At 46.6% G+C, this 18,149-nt stretch overlaps 1 protein-coding gene across 2 annotated transcripts in view; it reads right to left on the bottom strand.

Annotated features, from left to right (window-relative positions):
- Positions 1–648: 648 nt before the first annotated feature.
- Positions 649–18,149, bottom strand: part of BCL7A (BAF chromatin remodeling complex subunit BCL7A) — a 48,189-nt gene continuing 30,688 nt past the window's right edge. For both annotated transcript variants that reach the window (XM_020970192.2, XM_020970191.2), the window contains exons 4-6: positions 17,839–18,006; positions 7,017–7,138; positions 649–3,775 (exon numbers count right to left, since the gene is read on the bottom strand). In XM_020970192.2, the coding sequence (XP_020825851.1) occupies positions 3,704–3,775; positions 7,017–7,138; positions 17,839–18,006 (362 nt within the window). In that variant the 3' untranslated portion in view covers positions 649–3,703. The remainder of the gene's footprint in view (positions 3,776–7,016; positions 7,139–17,838; positions 18,007–18,149) is intronic.

Raw genomic sequence — 18,149 nt, forward strand, 5'->3', positions numbered from 1 at the left:
AACCCCGGGACTCCGGTAGGTCCAACTCCATAATAAACGTTTGCCAGATGGGTGTCACTAGCTTCCTTCAAGGCTCAGTTCAAATTCTACCTCGTACAGGGACCGTTTCCAGGCCACATCTCCTCCTGCATTAATGGCCTTCTACTCAATACAAATCCTGAAGGGATGCAGCTGTTTGCATTTTATCTCCCCCACTAGACTGTGGGCTCCTTGAGGGCAGGGCTTAGCTTGTCTCTCTCCCCAGTGCCAGGTATACAGAAGGCCCTGAATAAATAATGCCTGCCTGACTGACAGAATGCTGGATTTGGAGTCAGGAAGACCTAGCTGAAATCTGGTCTTGGACATTTACCTAGCTGTCTGAATTCAGGCAGGTTATTTTATTTCTCTGAGACCTGGGCTACTCTTCCAGGACTAAGTTGGAAGTGGATTTTCACCCGAGTTTCACTCAAGAACTGCCATGCTGGGGCAGGCACCTAGAGCACCAGCCCTGAAATCAGCAGGACCTGAGTTCCAATCTGGCCTCAGACACCTAACATTTACTAGCTGTGTGACCCTAGGCAAGTCACTTAACCCCACTGCCTAGCCATGCCTATGTCCCTAAAGTAGCAGCCTCTGACTTGACAAAGACAAGACAACAAGAGTGTGGCATTCATATTTTAATTTTTTCTTTTATTTTTTTAAATGGGAGTCATTGTACATTGTACAAACCATATCTACTGATGGAATAAATAAGTGAAAAAAAAATCATACCTCTATACAACACACCAGGAAAAAAAAATCATGAGAAGGGGGGAAAAAAACCGAACAAAAAAAAAAAAACGATTAGGTATTGGAAAAAAAAAATTCTTTACACCTTCTAACAGGTCCTTAGAGATAACAAACATTCCAAACCATTACACTTTTAGGAAAGGAGGTCACCACCCAGAAAAGAGAGACCCTAACTGCCCTGAGGGTCGTCGATGGTTGGTTTCATGAAGTGCCAGCACTATCTGGAATGTGTCCCTGCGGTGTCCCGGCACAAAACAGGCCCCCTACCCAAAGGAATAAGTTCAAATTCATCCTGGGAGGGGAAGGGGCCGGTCTGGCCAAGCGTTTTGTCTCTGTGGAAGGCTTCTGGGTCTATTTCCCTGTCCTCCGCTCAAGCCGCAGGCTCCTTTACGACGGGTGGTGCCCGGGTGGCGACGGGGTGGCGTGGTCGCCCAGGAAGCACATCTGGATTTTTGCACTATTTCTAAAATGTGGTCAGCAGAAGAACTTTCAGTCACCGTCAAGCCCAGGGCAGGCCAACCTGTGTTTGCCCATGTCTTTCAGAGCGCCCTTCTGACCGCTGGGGTCCGACATGACCCCCTTTTCCCCCGAGCGTGGCAGCGGGTCCGTTCCTACTTTCAGGCACTTCAGAGAAAGACTAGGGGCGGTCTCAGCGTTTCATCCTCACTCCATCGGTCAGAGAGGGGATGATGCTGAAGAGATGTGAACAACCCCAGCGAACTTCGAACTTCATGTCCTTTCTTTAAAAACAAAAAAACCCATTTCCTCTGGCTGTCTGTACCGGAACCTCTGGTCTCCCAAAAGAAAAGGAAAGAAAGCTCTAAATGCACCTTCATTTCATCTAAATGAGATGAGCTGTAATCAAAGGTCGTTGTAGGGTTTGCAGATAAAGCCTTTCACCTCACAAAGTGAAAGGGAAATCAAGGTCATTTCCTTCTTTTTTAGATATTGCAATGCACAGTTCTCACAGCATGAATGACTGCCCAGGGGAGAAAAATTCATGGATACAAGGATCTGTTTGTTTGTTTTTTAAGTTTTAAAAAGAGAGCTACCCTTTGAGCGTCACTAACTCAAAATTCAAGATTGAGTTGTTTTCCCTTTATTTAAGGAGAAATTTTGCATGAGGTATTTGAAATGCAGGAACATTTTTTTTTCCTTTTTTAAACTTTTTTTTTCTCGAAGTGCAGGAATAGACTTATTTAAAAAAGAAAAGCCAGACCCCCTTGTAAAGTCATAGAAAACCAAGCCTGGAGACGCTCGAGGTGATGGCGGTCAGCCGCTGGCGGAGGTGTCACCGGAGTTAAGGGGACGGACGTCCAGAGAGAATCCACAACTGGAAAGGCTGTTAAGAGAGAAAGCTGAAAGCATCCCCTAAAGAGGAGAGGAATCCCAGACCAAACAGGCCAGGCCCGAAGGCCTCCCGTTGAAGAGTTAGCTTTCCTAACCATACCCAGAAGGGGCACTTGCATCTGAACAAAGGTCACCTGAATCGTGCAGGTGACCAAGGGCCATGCTACCGCTGCGCTCCCAAAGGGCGCAAAGTTTCCTCCACCTCTCTGCAGGGCCCATTTCTGGAGCAGAGGCATTACCTGTCTGAAAGACACCCTTTCTGCTAGGCCAGAAGGAATAAACAAGAAAGGGAGGATTTGGCTCTGGCAGAAGGGAAGGGTGAAGGCTGAGAGGGCTGGGGGGAGGCAGAGGGCAGAGCATGTGACATCCTATGAAAGGTGAGGTCAGCACCAGCTCATCCTGGCCTCTCCCCATCCCACCCATCCCTCTCCTTGATTTAGCGCCTGCAAGGAACACATCAATTAAAAAAAAAAACATGCCATTTTCCATCCTGGAGATCTGACAGATGCATTTCAGGGTAAGGATTGGAAGCGCTGGGACAATTCTAAAGTAGGAGTTTGCACAATCATTAACCTGGTCCCAAGGCTATGGCCAGTGGAGGCGGGGCCGGGGGTGGGGTGTCCCCCAGGATGGAGCTCAGCTTCCCAGAAGAGATTTAAAAAAAAGCAGCAAACTGGGGCGCTGTTATGCATCCCCAGCCAGGAGCCCCTCCTCTGGGGGCACCGAAGGAGGCCACTTTGGGAGAGCCTGTGGTGAGCCTCCCCTCCCCTGCCCTCACCCCTGCCCCACGACCCCAAGGGAAAATCCGCACCAGGGCCTGGATCTCGGGGCTAGATTGATCAAACCCCAAACGTGTGCATACAGCCTCGGCTTTTCCAAGGGGGAAAATGGCCAACGGTCTCCACTTCTCCTCCATCTCTGCTCCTCTCGAGGTAGGGATAGGGCAGGGATCACAAATGAGCTGGCAGCAGCCTAGGAACAAGAGGGCACTTGGCAAAAGAAATAAAAAAGCAACTGGGGAGATGGGGGTGGGATTGGGAGAGGGGGAAAAACCAGACCTTGAGAGCTGTTCTCAGGGACACAAGGCACAAAACAAAGCCGATGGGATTGCTGGAACAAGTAAGAAAAAAAGCAAATAACTGACCTGTACCATCCTTAAATACCTTACATGGTTAAATAGAGAAATGAAAAGATACAGCAGCAACATAAATGTAACTGGGACCTTTTTTTTTTTTTAAAGAAACAGTGCATTAGACCCTCCTGAGTTGTTGACTCCAACCTTGCCGAAGACAGTAACTTAGAACTTCCGAACGTTTGCTTTCACAGGAAAAATAAAATAAAATAAAATAAAACAGTGTTCCATGTTGTATTTTTTTTCAGTGTCTGAGACAAGTCACACCTTCCTAGGTCTCCTTGGAATTTTTTTTCTTTTTTTTCTTTTTTTTTTTTTTGCTCAGTAAACTTTAAAAAGTTAGGAGTTCTGTTCTCATCCAAGAGAAGCTTGCGTAGGTCAGGGTGTTCTAGAATGAAGCCCCCACCGGTGTACCTTCGGTAAAAACGGGACGGGAAAAAGCTACTTCCACGTCTAAATCTCGTCGGAGTTTTGGTGGGAAGCCTCTAGTTTCATCTTTTTAGAAGGTGGTGCTCCTTCCGAATCCTGAAAGAAGGGGAGAAGGGTAGGAGGAAAGAAAGGAAAAAAAGAATGAGATTAAAATGCAATGCAATGCAATACTCCTCAGTGAGAATACTCCAATGGCCTCTGTGCAAAGAGAGGACTGGGCTAGTCTTTCTAAAAAGGACTAAATTTGGAAGTCTGATTGCCAGAGGTGATGTCCTGCCTGAAATACACTGGCGTGGTGGGTTCATTTTGTATACTTCAGGGAGCCGGCAGTGCAGAATTTTAGATTGCAGTCCTTTTTTTAACCCTCAACCTATCAGATGGCTTTTGTGAGTGAAGTAGCTGGGGGAGGAAAAAAAGTTAGGCAGACATTTACTAGCCGTGTTACCTTGGGCAAGTCACTAAACCTCTGCTTGCCCGAGCTCCTCAACTGTAAAATGGGGATAATAATAGTGCCTGATCCCAGGGTTGTTGTAAGGGCTTGGTATAAGGGCTCTAAAGGAACCTAGGTTTCAATACAAGCTACGATGCTGACTAACTGTAGTACCATGGACCCTTTACCACCCTGAGACTCAGTTTCCTCTTCTGTAAAATGAGATTGCTGGACTAGATGGTCTCCAACCAAGGTCCCTTGTCTGGGTCTGTTAGCCAGCGACTCTCCAAATCTACTGAGACTGGACCTTGCAGAATCCCTGGCCTATCCTCTGGGACACAAGACATTCAGATTTGCTTTGTACAGTAGGAAGCAAGCACAATGCTCATTCCAATGCAATTAAATGTCCTGATTTGTACAATCTACCCTAAAACTTTTGTCACCTCACTAAAAAAACTTGAAACACGGGGCCAGCTAGGTGGCGCAGGGACTAGAGAACCAGCCCTGGAGTCAGGAGGACCCGAGTTCAAATCTGAAGTCAGACACTCCATACTCACTAGCAGTGTGACCCTGGGCAAGTCACTTAACCTCAGTTGTCTCATTTAAAACACACACGCACACACACACACAAACACACATACATACCTTGAAACTTGATAAAAACAAACCAGAGTCAGCTAAACTGAGGTCCCTGTAAAAGAGACACCCGGAAGGGGCTGTACCCCAATTCTTTATTATGCAGTAGGGTATCCAGCCCCAAAGTTTATGCTTTCTCTGGGGACAAAGCTTTGAAGAAACCAGAGTTGAAAGACTCCAGGCCACAAGGAATCAGAAGAGAATCCTAGTGGTGTATATTTTTCAGGGGCTTCAAAAATTATTTGCTTTTAGGAAAATCAATTTCCCCAGTATTCTCCCCCACACTCCCCAGTCCTGACTCTGTTCCTTGTTATCTGTTTAATCTTGGGTCAATCACTTCACCTGAGCCTCTGTATGTTCATCTGTGTAATGGGCGGCCTCTGGGGTCCCTGCCAGCTTTAAGTCTACAAGCCTGGATGATCCTGAGAGAACTCATTCATGTTCTACTTCGCTACTTATAAAAATATAGATAAAAGTGGCTCACATTTCTATGTTTATTTCTCTTTTGTGAAATTTTTTCCATGTGATTTTGATTTCTGGAGTAAATAAAAACATCATAAATACCTCTAATCAAATTATCTTAGTTGAGATAACAACATAGTGTTCACGGCAGCCTTGTGAAGGGATTTTTATCTTTATTTCAAAAATGAGGGAAGTGAGGTCCCCAAAAGGTCGAGTGATTTATCTAAGGACACAAATTAGTGTCACAGCTGGACTTGAACTCAGGTCTTTGGACTCTTTTCAATCCTGCTGTAATTTGTGTTCTACCAAGTGGTGTCTTAGAAATGGCCCAAAAGAAGAGACAAGAATTCACCTCCCTCCCTCCTTTGCAGAGGTGGCTGGCTCTACTGAAGTGCTGGGGCCAAGGCATATCAGGAAATTAAGGTGACGGAAAAATAAAATCAATTTTTTTTAATCTAAAGAAAAAAGAAAGGAAAAAAGAGGGGAAAAAAAGAAGAAAAGACCCAAGTTCCACAATCTTGGACTGTTATAAACTAAGGAAAAGTTCAGTGAAGGGAAAGTATTTTTGCTAGATGGAGTTTCAATATTTTCAGGACCTTGGCTGCCTTAGGTGAGCATACTATGATTTCAAAGGAGAGACTTGGGGGTTAGTAATCACAGCTGGTATTTATATTGTGCTTTAAAGATTTACAACATACTTTGCATGCATCATATTATCTCATTTGATTCTTACAACAATCTTGAGAGGTAGTTGCTTTAGTATCCCCATTTTACAGATGAGGAAACTGAGGCAAACAGAGATTAAAAGACTTGCCAAAGGTCACACAGTTACTATGAGGCCAAATTTGAACTCAGGTCTTCCTGACTCCAGGCCTGGCACTCTATCCATTGCACCACCTAACTGCCTCTAAAAGAACTTTTTCTGAGGAGGGTCTTCACCAGACTGCCAAAAGGATCCAGGCCACTGAACACAGTGGATAGAGCACTGGCTCTGGAGTTAGGAGGACCTGGGTTCAAGCTGGCCTCAGACACATAACATTCACTAGATGTGTGACTTCGGGCAAGTCACTTAACCCCAAATGCCTCACCAAAAAACAAAACAAAAAAATCCAGAACCCTTTAAAACAACAAGTACACGGATCCTAGATGAAGAACCTCTGTTCTATCCACTATGCCCAGGCTGTCTGGTCAGGATAGAGTCTAGAGTTAAGATTCAACAACTATTCTTCCTGGGCTTTAACGTTTGAATGAATGCCCTGAGAGCTCTTGGTTTTGACCAGTTCTAGAGGAGGAGGTTTGGGTTCACGGGACCCACAGGAATGATAATACTAAGAACACTAACAATAGTTTGTATTTCTATAGTGCCTTAAGGTTTCCAAATTGATTTACAAATAATAATTTAACAACAAAAATGCTGGGAGGAAGATGCTGCTGTTATCACCATTTCACAGATGAGGAAACTGAGGCCGACTGACTTGCCTGGCATCACACAGCTAGTCAGTATCTGAGGCTGAATTTGAACTCAGGCCTTCCTGACTCCAGGCCCAGCACTATATCCATCGTGCCACCTGATAAGAGCCAGCTTTCTTCATAATTCAGACCAAAATAGAAAGAGAAAAAGAAAAAAAAAAGACACAAATAAAGGACCCACTGAAGTGTTTTGACTTGGCGCTGGGGTCACTTTGACGTCAGATACTGATAAAAATCAATGTGAATAATGCCTCTTTAATGTGCCTGCCTCCCTCCTTTCCCTCAAACAAAAGAACCACTGGGAAACTTGGCTGCCCTTCTGCGTCTAGAGGTCAGTACCTGAGAGTTATTTGATGCTTCTGTGGTTATACTGTTGTCCCCAGAGGGTTGCACTTCGACTTTCTCTGAACTGTTCATTGAATTTTCCATCGAGGACTGTGAATTCTGCTCATCAGAAGTATCTGAAGTAAACAAAGAAAAAGACAGCAGCTGTAGTCAAACACACTGGCAGAGGGTCCACAATCCAACGATACCCAAAGTCCGCGCGTTTGGGAAGCTGACTCCTTCCATCCGACAGTTCAACCATCCATTGGGGGCCTCCCTCCGGTTCTGGAGAATGGCTAAGAGAGGCCTTGGCCCCTTTGGTCCGGAGGAAGCAGTCAGGAGGGTCAACAGGAAGAAGTCAACACTCATCTGTCCGCACTCAGAGGGGCCACACCCTTATGGCCAAATGGTCCTCCCCAACTAGAAGAATTAGCTCTGACAGTAAAGAATGGTAATTTTTAAAAAAACAGTTCCACAAAGCTAACCAACACTTACACACATGTGTGTATCTCAAATGAGACGCTTGTAAAGTGCTTAGCACGGTGGGCACTTTAAAAAAGTCACCTCCCCTCCAACACAGGGATGGAGGTGCACTTTCATCTCTCTTTTTATTCACAAAAAATGGCAGCATTTTTATGGAGCTTTAAGGTTTGCAAAACTTGACACGCTATTTTTTTGGATCCTCACAATAATTCTGTGAAGTGGATGCTATTCGTGTTCCCATTTTACAGACAGGGAAACTGAGGCATGCTGGTTAAGTGACTGGCCCAGGGTCACACAGCTAGGAAGAGCCTGGCGCAGGCCTTGAACCTAGGTCTCTCTGACTCGGCGTCCCCAGCTCTATCCACTGAACCACCTTGTTGTCTACACAGACTAACTTTGTTATTATAATTGCTTTGTTTAGTTTCCTGTTTCGGTTCCTTTTAGTTGCATTGCTGTTTGGTTGCGTCTGGCTCTTCCTGACCCCATAGACCATCACATTTTCCTGGCAAAGATACTGGAGCGGGGTGCTATTTCCTTCCCCAGGGGATCAAGGCAAAAACAGAGCCAGTCACACAGCTAGGAAAAGTGTCTGAGGCTGGATCTGAACTCAGGTCTTTCCGATCCAGGCCCAGCGCTCTATCCATGCTGCCTTTGTACTTACATGGTGGTAAGCACCATGGGTGTTGTTTTTCTGCTGCTGCTGATTCCCTTTTTCATTCGTTTATAAGTGCCCGGCTCCTTCTGGCCCGATAAGATGCCCCAGTAGAGACAGTCAGGCAAAACCAAATCAATACACTGGCCCCGTCTGGAACTGGACGTCTCATTCTGCCCTGCCAGCCGAGGAGCAGGAGGCCGGCTCCCACCCAGCGGTCCTGACGCCGGGAGGGGTGCCTGAACCCAGCAGGGTTCTGAAGGTTCCCCTCCCATTGCCAGGGTGGTCCACCCCAAGCAGCTGCACGGTCAAACGGAGCCACAGCCAGGCCCCAGCTCAGCTGACCTCTCCGCCCGACCCTGTGCCTGCGGGGCAGTGCAGGTGAATATTATCTGCTCTTTCTCCTAGAGCCCAGAAACCCAGGTCACAAGTCAGAAACAAAGGCATCTAGTTTCCCCCAGAGACACGTGCCTTCTCCCAGCCCAGCTCCACTTTCTCCAATGGCTTGAGGCCAGCGCCATCTAGTGGACACAGAGGCTATAGCCGTGGCCGCAGCAGTTCCAGCCCCAATTTCTACTCTGAAGAGCCATGTGGTTCTGTAAGAGATGGACAGTGCCTTTGGACTCCACTAGACCGATTTAAAATGCCTCAGTTTACCTTCAGAGTCAGCCAGGAAAAAATTATTCTATTTCTTCAAAAAAAAAAAGGGACTACAACAAAGAATGTCTGAGTCAGAAACAGGCTGTTAGAACTGAATATTAAAGCTGGGAGGAGCCTGAGAACAGGGAACGTCAGGCATGGGAGGGCCCTTAGAACACAGGATGTCACAGCTGGGAGGGCTCTTAGAGCCTGTTACCACTTGGCGGGAGGCAAGGCTTAATTCCTGGGAGAATCAGCTACCCAAGTCCAACCTCTCGAAAGGATCATGGTCACACCAGCCCTGGTCTGCCAGGATAAACTGAATGTGGGGACCAAGCACCCAGATCCTGACTCTACTCATGCTGCACTTCAAAGGTTGCTGATAAGACTAATTATAGCTAGCACGTACACAGCATTAAGGTTTGCAAAACAACACAAATGTGCATATATGATCCCATTTGATCCCCACAACAACCCTGGGAGGCACATGCTGTTGTTACATTTACAGAAGAGGAAACTGAGACTGAGAAAAATAAAGTGACTTGTCCAAGGTCACTAGCTATTAAGTTTCTAAGGCAGGATTTGGACTTGGGTCTTCCTAACTGCAAGTCCAGGGCTGTATCCACTATAATATCTATCTATTCATTATAATATACTATATACATATATATGTATACATACATATATGTAAGAAGGGTTAATGAACTTTTTTTTTAAAAGATGCTTGGATAACTGTCCCTTTGTTATCCTATGTATTTTATTACGCATTTAGAAAAATTATTGAGAAGGGGGTCCAGAGTTTTAACAGAGTAAGCAAAGTTAAGAACCTTTATACCAAGCCAGTTAACTGCCTGAAAAAAATGAAGTTTACAAATCTTTTTATGTTATTTCATTTGAACCTCACCACTGTCACCCTCGGATATGGGGACTATAGGTATTATATATTTCCCCCATTTTACAGATTTTTTTTTTCTTTTTTACTGAGGCTTAGGAAGGTGAAGTAGCTTGGCCAGGGCCACCTGGATACCAAGTGTCTGGGATGGGGTTTGCACCTAGATTCCCTAACTCCTGGGCTCTGCTGTCATGCCACATGCATAGACGGCCTCATGTGTTAGCTGGGCCCAGGGTCCTAGTGCAAGGGCCTGGCCTCCTCAGCAAGGAAGTGACTAACCACTGGCTCATGTTAAAGGTTTGCCGGCATCTCCCTACCAGTGGATGTGTGGTAATTAAGAGCTAGTTTTAAGGCATTACTCCAGCATTCACTCACTGATCTGTCTTGCAATTAAGAGCCGCCTGGCTGGTCAGACACACTGCTCTCATGCCCCTGCTTGCTAGCAGATGCTAAGTTTTGGGGTTCACACCTATGGATACTTTGTCAGGGGCCTTCTCTATGGTCAGAAGGCTGAATCAGTTGGCCCTTAGTATCTCTGGGACCTGGTTCTCACTCCTCCTTGTCCCCTGAGGGCCTTCTGGTTAAAAACTCTTTACAACCCGGCCCCTTCCAGTCTTTTCTCCCACTCATGTCCTTTACGAGCAAGCAACATGGGATTCTTCCCTGCTCCTCTTGTATAACACGCCCTCTCCAGAGTCTGGGCTTTGCTGCTGGTCACTTATGCCTGGGACCACTCCCTCCCAGCCTCCTTGGCTTCCATCAAATCCCACCTCCTGCAAGAGGCCCTCCTCTCTCAGATCATTTTCTATCTATTCTCTATGGGTGCCTAGTTATTTTCATAGTATCCCCAGAACTTAGTAGCAAGCTCTTTTAAAAAAAATGTCTGTAGACTTGACTTCCTGCCTTGTTAAAATGGAAGCCCTTTGTGGGCAGGGACTGGTTTTCCCTTTCTTTGGCACCAAGGAAGTACTATTTTAGTAAATGTTTGCTGACCGACTGAAAACATTTTTAACGGAGTTTTGTTTATGTAACTGTCCTCATCTATTAATTTATGCCTTCCCTCATCCCCAGAGGTCCAAACCTTGCTGAAAATTAACAAAAAGTGAAATAAAACCAACAATTTGGCTAAATTAACCAAAGGAGTTTGATAGCATATCCCATGTTCCAAGCCAATAGTACCCCCTAGCTTTGCAAAGAATGAAGAGGCATGCTCTCTCTTTTCTGAGGCCAACCTTGGTCATCAATCATAATTAGACAGCATTTGTTCTTTTTTCCCCATTTATTCTGGTGCGTATGGTGGTTTAGTCTGACTCCCCTTATTTCACTGTGGTGAAATTCTTTACTCTTCTGTCCTTGGTGAATTCTTGCAATCCTTTTTTTAAAAATTTTTTTTCCCCCTGCCAATCCTTAAACATAGTCTTAAAGGCTACCTCTTACAGGAAGCCTTCCACGATTCCCTCTGACCAGCAACCACACCCCTCTTCAGTACTCTGAGAGCTCCTGGCTTTTGTAACTTTCTCAGGCAGTTTCTTTGACACATCAGTGAGTCTGTGATCTCACTGATGGGGGCTCTCAATTCTGGCAGATCACAACCATCCATGCTGGCCCATCTTGGGCAATTTGTCTACATTCTACAAACCCACCCAAGGAGGTCTATGCCTTCCTGAAGCTCTCTTGCCATGTTATATTATGGACTGTAGTTTATCTAGGCCTGTGTCTTATCTCCTCCTCCCTCCTACAGACTTGTTAGCTGTAGGGGCAGAGGCAGGATCATGCATCTGGAGCAGGAAGGGACTTCAGGGTCAGGATGGCAGACCTGTCTGAGCCTCTTGTTTTACAGATGAGGAAACTGAGGCCCATGGAAGAAGTGATTTGCCCAATGTTACACCAGTGAAGCATCAGGGCTAAATCTGAACCCAGATCCTGACTCCAAAATCAGCATTCTTTTCCTTAACACTCATTCTATCTTAACTTTGTGTTTCCCTCCTCCCTGGTGTTCAGCATGTTTCTCTGCGCACAGGAGACAATAAATATTTGCTGAAACTGTGGCAAAAGGTTTTAATCTCTCTAGAACAATGGTTCTACGGTTAGATTTCAGGAGGCCCATGTACTTAGATGGGGAAAAAAAAATCACATCATTATCTCAGTATCATTGGTTTCCCTTGTAATTCTATATTTTATTTTTTCATTTTAAAAATATTATTCTGAGAAGGGGTCTATAGATTTTGCCAGACTGTCCAGCAGAGTCCATAACACAATGGAGGTTAAGAATCCCTATGAAGCACATCTACCCATTTCTAGGTAGAGAGGTAAGGTGATACAGATACAGAATGCTGCACATGCTGTCATGTGGACCCAGTATCAGTTGTTTCTGGCTATTTTTCTTAGTTTCTAGGGAAGGTACTAGGGGGTAGAGGGTAGTATATTAAGAAATTACTGGACAAAAGGCATCAGTAAAACCTTTTTAACTCTATCTACACTGGGTGTGATATTTGATACAGTTAGCTACCTTACTATCTAGGGGTGGCAAGGAGGTGTGTTGCTTCCTTTATCTGCCTTGGATTTCCTAAGAAGTCTGGCTCCTCCTTTCCCAGCCCATCCTCCACCTAAATGCTTCTGAGGGTCCTAGAGAAAATACTGCCTTCCATTCAATGGTGCACCAGGCTCTCCAGGCTATTATCAAAACAAAGCGTTCCTGCCCAACTTTGTGGGATGGATGGACTTTTCACACTGGAACCATTTCTTACCAAAGAGGTGATTAGCCTTGGAAAAAGGTTTAAAATATTAAGTGGGCTGATAATCACTGGCTTCCCAAGGATCCGCCAAGGAAGAATGGAAGTCTGCCTTTCCCCTCTTTGTGTGGCTTCCCTTTTCTGGCTGCTATTGCCCTGCCCAGCACATGGGCAGGCTCCATTTGCTCACCTCTGAGGGCCATTTCTGGGGAGAGGAAAGAGAGGCCGGACAGGAAGCTCTCTGTGTGCATATGAGTGTATATTCATGTTAGAGAAAGGTCCCAGGAAAGACCCATACATTTCTGGCCGTGGTTACTGCGTGGATTCACTTGGACTCTGCTATCTATTGTTACAAGGAGCTTTTCTCCCTTGTTTTTTCTTGAGGGAGGGAGGGACGTCGAAAAAGGAGGGCCACTGAAATACGTTTTTAAATACCCACAAAGGACTCCAGAGGACGGTGATGAAACATGCTATACCGCTCCTGAAAGAGAGGTGACCGACCCCAGGTGCAGAATGAAGTGTGAGTTTTTAGACAAGGCAAACGTGGCAATTCGTTTTGCTCGACTATGGATATTTGTTACAAAGACTTATCTCTGTTTTTCAATGAGGGGGGAGAGGGACAGAAGAAAGGAAAAAATGGATTTTATTCATTGAAGGAAAATTTAATTTAAAAAACTCCCAACAAAAATGCATAGAAAGATTCTTAAAGAATCATCTTCCCTCAGAAGGAAGCACAGACAACAAGCAAGCTAGTTTTGGGAGCAATATGTAGAATTATTATATAAACTTACCCTTATGCTTTAGTTGATCTCCCAGTATCTCTCTACACCAATCCATCCACCATTGACTTTACTACAGCTGAGGTCTGACCATGTCACTCCTCTCCTCCATAAACACCAGTGGCTCCCTATCGCCTCCACCTAGCATTCACAGCCCTTCATAACCCAGCACCGTCCTAACCCCTCCACTCTTCTCACACCTTACTCTCCAACACTTTGGCTGTTCCATGAACAAGATACTCAATTTCTTAGCTCCAGGCATTTTCACTGGCTGTGCCCCAAGCCTGGAATGCTCTTCCTCTTTATGTCCCTTCAAGTCCCAGCTGAAATCCCACCTTCTACAAGAAGCCTTTCCCAAATCCTCTTAATCTCAGTGCCTTCTCTCTATGGATTATCTCCAATTTATCCTGTCTGTAGCTTGTTTCTACATAACTGATTGTATACTATCTCCCCCACTGGATTATAAGCTCCTTGAGGGCAGCGACTGTCTCTTGCCTTTCTTTATATCCCCAGAGTTTAGCCTGACACATAGTAGGTACTTAAATATTTCCCCCCCAGCTTTCTGCTTCCCTTCTAATCTTTATTTTGGGGGGGGGTAGGCAATGGGGTTAAGTGACTTGCCCATGGTCATACAGATAGTAAATGTCAAGTGTCTGAGGCCAGATTTGAACTTGGGTCCTTATGATTCCAAGGCTGCTCTATCCACTGCACCACATAGCTGCCCCCAGTACTTGAATATTTTTGACTGACAGTATGAAATGGAGAGGAACAGTTTCAGTTAAATCCCCTTTTTGTGTATTGCTGTGTAAACAGAAATGCCGTTTGTTGTTTTAAAGTCAGATTTTAAAAAACTTTTTGAAAAGAAAAAAGATCCGAGTCCCTACTTTTTTTTTTTTTTGCTTTTTGGTGAGGCAATTGGGGTTAAGTGACTGGCCCAGGGTCACATAGCTAGTAAGTGTCAAGTGTCTGAGGCTGGATTTGAACTCAGGTCCTCCTGACTCCTAGGCCAGAACTCTATCTACTACACCATCTAGCTTCTCCCAAGTCCCTACTTTTATCCCACAGTGGGCACTCACCTGAGGTGGCGAAAGAAAGAGAAAGAATGGTGTGGATGAAACAGGAAGCCAGGTGCTCCAGTCCAGGCTTTAAAGCTCTCTCCTGGAAAAGGGCCTCAGGGTCCCAAGGTGATGCTTCAAGGCCTGGGGCCCAATGTCCAGAAGGGTTTGGTGTGGCCTGCTCATTGGCAGCCTCCCCCTTTAGCTTCATCCGCCTGACTCCGGAACTCACTCACAGCAAACTACTTTCCTGAAACCTAAATTTAGTACTCGGGTGCACGGACATTATGTCATTCACCAAACTCACCGGTAAACAAGCTTAAGGCAAGGTCAACATGGGGCTGAGTGGTGAGGGGATGCTATGCAGGCGCCCTGAAAAGGCTCCAGCCTGCTTCCACACCCCATCCTGGTGAATGACAACAATAACTCTTGTTTATAGACAGGCAGTGTGACTCAGCGGATATGGGCAGTCAGAAGACCTGAGGTCCAAGCCCTACTACAGGCCTGCGTTTTATTGTATTTTTATTAAGCACTTCCCAATTAGGTTTCAATCTGGTTCTGTCAGGCCAGCTAGTTCAACACTAAATTCCTCATTTTCCAGATGAGGAAACTGAGGCCTCCTGGGAACTGCCCAAGGTCACCCACGTAGAAAGAAACACGAGGCAGATTCAAACCCAGGCACCTGCTCTATTTTCCAGCCAGTGGTTTGTCTCTCCAACACCTCATGACAAATAAAAGAGCCCAGAGCTTGAAAGAAATTAGGCCACGACCTAAAAGAAATCAGGAGGGAGGGAGGCTCCTGGGCAGAAAAGCCACACCCGGCTCCTGGCCTGGGTTTGTGCAGGCAACTTTGTCTTTCTCTCTCTCTGCTCCCTGACCCGTCACTGTCGCTCTCTGAGAAGGGTGAGAAAGCCTGCAGAAGGGGCTGCTGGGGAGCACAGCCTGCTGAGCCTGTCACTGGGAGCTTGACCCCGAGGGGCAGCCCAGCCAGGAACGCGCCCCCCCCCCAAGAGGCAGGAATTAGACTCCAGTACAGCAGCCGCCTGAATCTTCATCCCTGCCCCATCCCCTTAACAAGACAGCGCTCCTGGAGGGTGTTTCAGGACGCAGGAGGCTGTCAGGTGGCCAGGCATGGTGCAAAGTGCTTTACAAATGTTATCTCACTTGATTTTCACAAGGGCTACTCCTGTCCCTCTTTTATAGTTAAGGAAACTGAGGCCCTGCGAAGTCACACAAGAGTGGGGGAAGTCTAGGAGGGGCGCCCAGGCAGGCCTCCCTCAGACACCCAGGCACCGGTGCCCCCGCCTCCATGGTGATGATGACAACAGCAGTGGCTCATGTGTCTGCTGTGCTGTGAGCTTAGCACAGAAGCTGGCACGGGGTGAGGCGGGTGATACGGTGCTGGGCCTAGAGTCAGGAAACACCTGAGCTCAAACCCAGGCTTCCTAGCTCTGTATGACCTTGGGCCAGTCACTGAACCTCTGCATGCCTCAGTTTCCTCCACTGTAAAGTAGGGAGAAAAACAGCACCTATCCCCCACAGTTGTGAAGATCTCTGAGCTTGGCAAAGTGCCCAGCACACAGCCTCATTTGGCTAGCCCCATTTCAAAGCTGAGGAAAAATCTTTCCATGACAACATGTGGCCACTCATTTTACAGTTTCTTTCAGGAAGTAACCCATGCACTCCTTCAATTTTTACTTTGCCCTCTGTTTCTAACAGATTTGGGAAGTTTTCATTTATTACTTATTGAAACACGGTGCCTAGGAATTTTTTTTGGGGGGGAGGGGATAATTAAGTTTTCCAGGAGTCTGAATGTTGTTCAATTATTTCTCCTTGGCCTGGTCAAAGTTTTTCAGGTCAAATGTCTTTAATAGCAGATCCTTCACACTTTCTCCCACTTTATCACTCTCTTGATTTTGTTCTGATATTTCTTGTTGTCTCACGGCATCAGTGAATTCTATTTGCTTCATTCTAATTTTCAACGAGTCCACTACTTAGATAGTTTTCTACCCTTTGCTCTAAGCTATTGATTTTCCTTCCAATTCTTTGCTCCAGAGCTCTTATTCCTGACTTCTAAATTCACTTTTTAGCTCTCTCTTCATTTCATCCAGCTATTCCTTCATCTAGTTTTTCTTTGTGGTGGAGTCATTTTTTAAAACTCCGAGGCTTACCCTCTTCTTCTTGCTTTGTCTACTGGACACCTCTGGATCCCTAGAAGTTCTTCAAAGTATTTCATGATTGCTTCTGCTCAATCCCATCTCCAGCCTCAGTACCTGAACTCAGTCTTTGTGCTCCCTCCTGCAGCCCCAGATGGGATGTTTGGAGGTCCTGGGCTCTGGCTGCTGACTTCTGCCTCCAAGCCTGTGTCTGCACTAAGAGCGCAGCCGTCTTCAGGGTCCTCTTGGGTCTCTGCTCAGAGTGCTGAAGTCTCCAGCCCCCCTAGACATGCTTGCCCGGGTGCTGCTGGCTCCTGGTTCGCCTCCTGGGTCAGAGCTCACTGCGTTTCTGACTTCACTGGAGGTCTTTGTCTGAGCACTCTTCCTGCCCCCAGGTACGGAGCGTGACAGGTTTCACGTGTCCCTGGCAGGTCTCTGATTTGTGCCGGCAGGCTTCAGGCTTGTTTACTTGCTGGACCTGGAACTGGCTTTTCTGGTGGGACCCCTTTCCCATTGCCTGTCACAGACTTCCAGCTGCCTCTTGCACAGCCCTGGGGTAGAGGAAGGGGCTCACTGCTGCTCATCCTTATTCTGTCTGAGGCTCCTATAGGTCTTTGCAGAATCACAGGAGAGAAAACTAGGGGCGCTTCTGTTACCGCGCACCGTCTCACTTACCTTGCTAAAGACCTCACCCACCTAGCCTGAAAAGCCATCACAGCACCTTGGCCGCATGCCCCGACTCAAGCCAGTCCCAAATTGGACCACATCAACTTAGAAAACGTTGCCTTCCCATCCTCCCCCAACTAAATCATGAAATACTCTCAGAGACATTTGCAATTTAATTTGTTTTTTAAAAAGAGCTAATTTCAGCAATGACATCACTAGTCTCTTTGGAATCACTCCACAACCTCAGAATTCCAACTGGACTGTGCAAAATCTCATGACCAAAGAATTATGCCTGCCAGAGGCAAGTTTAATTCATGACCAGGCAGAAAGCAAGGCCAGCCACCAGCCATTAGAACTGAACAGCCTCTGTGGTCACGGCCTAATGCACGCGGAAAACCCAAGCCCTCTGCAGGCCCCCGGGGACAGGACCAAAGGCCTTCCAACAGTCCAAAGGCAGAAGTCTGATCACAACAGACATTTCAGAAGAATAAGCATCGCACGTTTTGGCACGGAGCTCCCTGGTAACTTCGGTAACCGCTGCTACGGTTCCACTAGGAAAAATAAAATCATGTCACTCCTTCCAGATGTAAGGCAGGTGAAATCTGCCCCGCAGGCCCACCCCACCCCATCCCGCCCCGCCAGTGAACTCCAGCCTACAGTGAAGGCTCTCACATGCCATCCCGGTCCTAGGAGACTAGCAATCCACCCCTGAGAAGAAGACAATTGCAACAACAGAGGGGAAGGATGCCTGGGGGAGGGACGAGGGAGGCGCGGGGCATCTACCTTCCGATCCAGCTTGCTCCTTCGGCTCCGCATGCACCTCGTCGGACTTCGCTTCAGGGCCGTCCACCTGAGCCGCCGAGTTTGGTTCTGGCACCGGGCTAGAGTTGCTGCTGTTCTCCTGCTTAATTGGTGACGCATCGGCTATGGAGCTCTGGTTGCTGTTGTCATCTGGGCAGGGGGAAAGATGGGGAGAATGAGAAAGACTCTCGTGGCAAAGGTGGAATCCCCCTGTGAAACCTGCCCTCCAAGAGCCAGGGAGCCCTGTTAGGAAGACAGAGTCTCCCCAAGGCTTCCTGTTATATACAAACTCA

This window comes from Phascolarctos cinereus, unplaced genomic scaffold, assembly GCF_003287225.1.
Source record: "Phascolarctos cinereus isolate Bilbo 61053 unplaced genomic scaffold, phaCin_HiC Scaffold_4;HRSCAF=312, whole genome shotgun sequence".
Taxonomy (NCBI): domain Eukaryota; kingdom Metazoa; phylum Chordata; class Mammalia; order Diprotodontia; family Phascolarctidae; genus Phascolarctos; species Phascolarctos cinereus.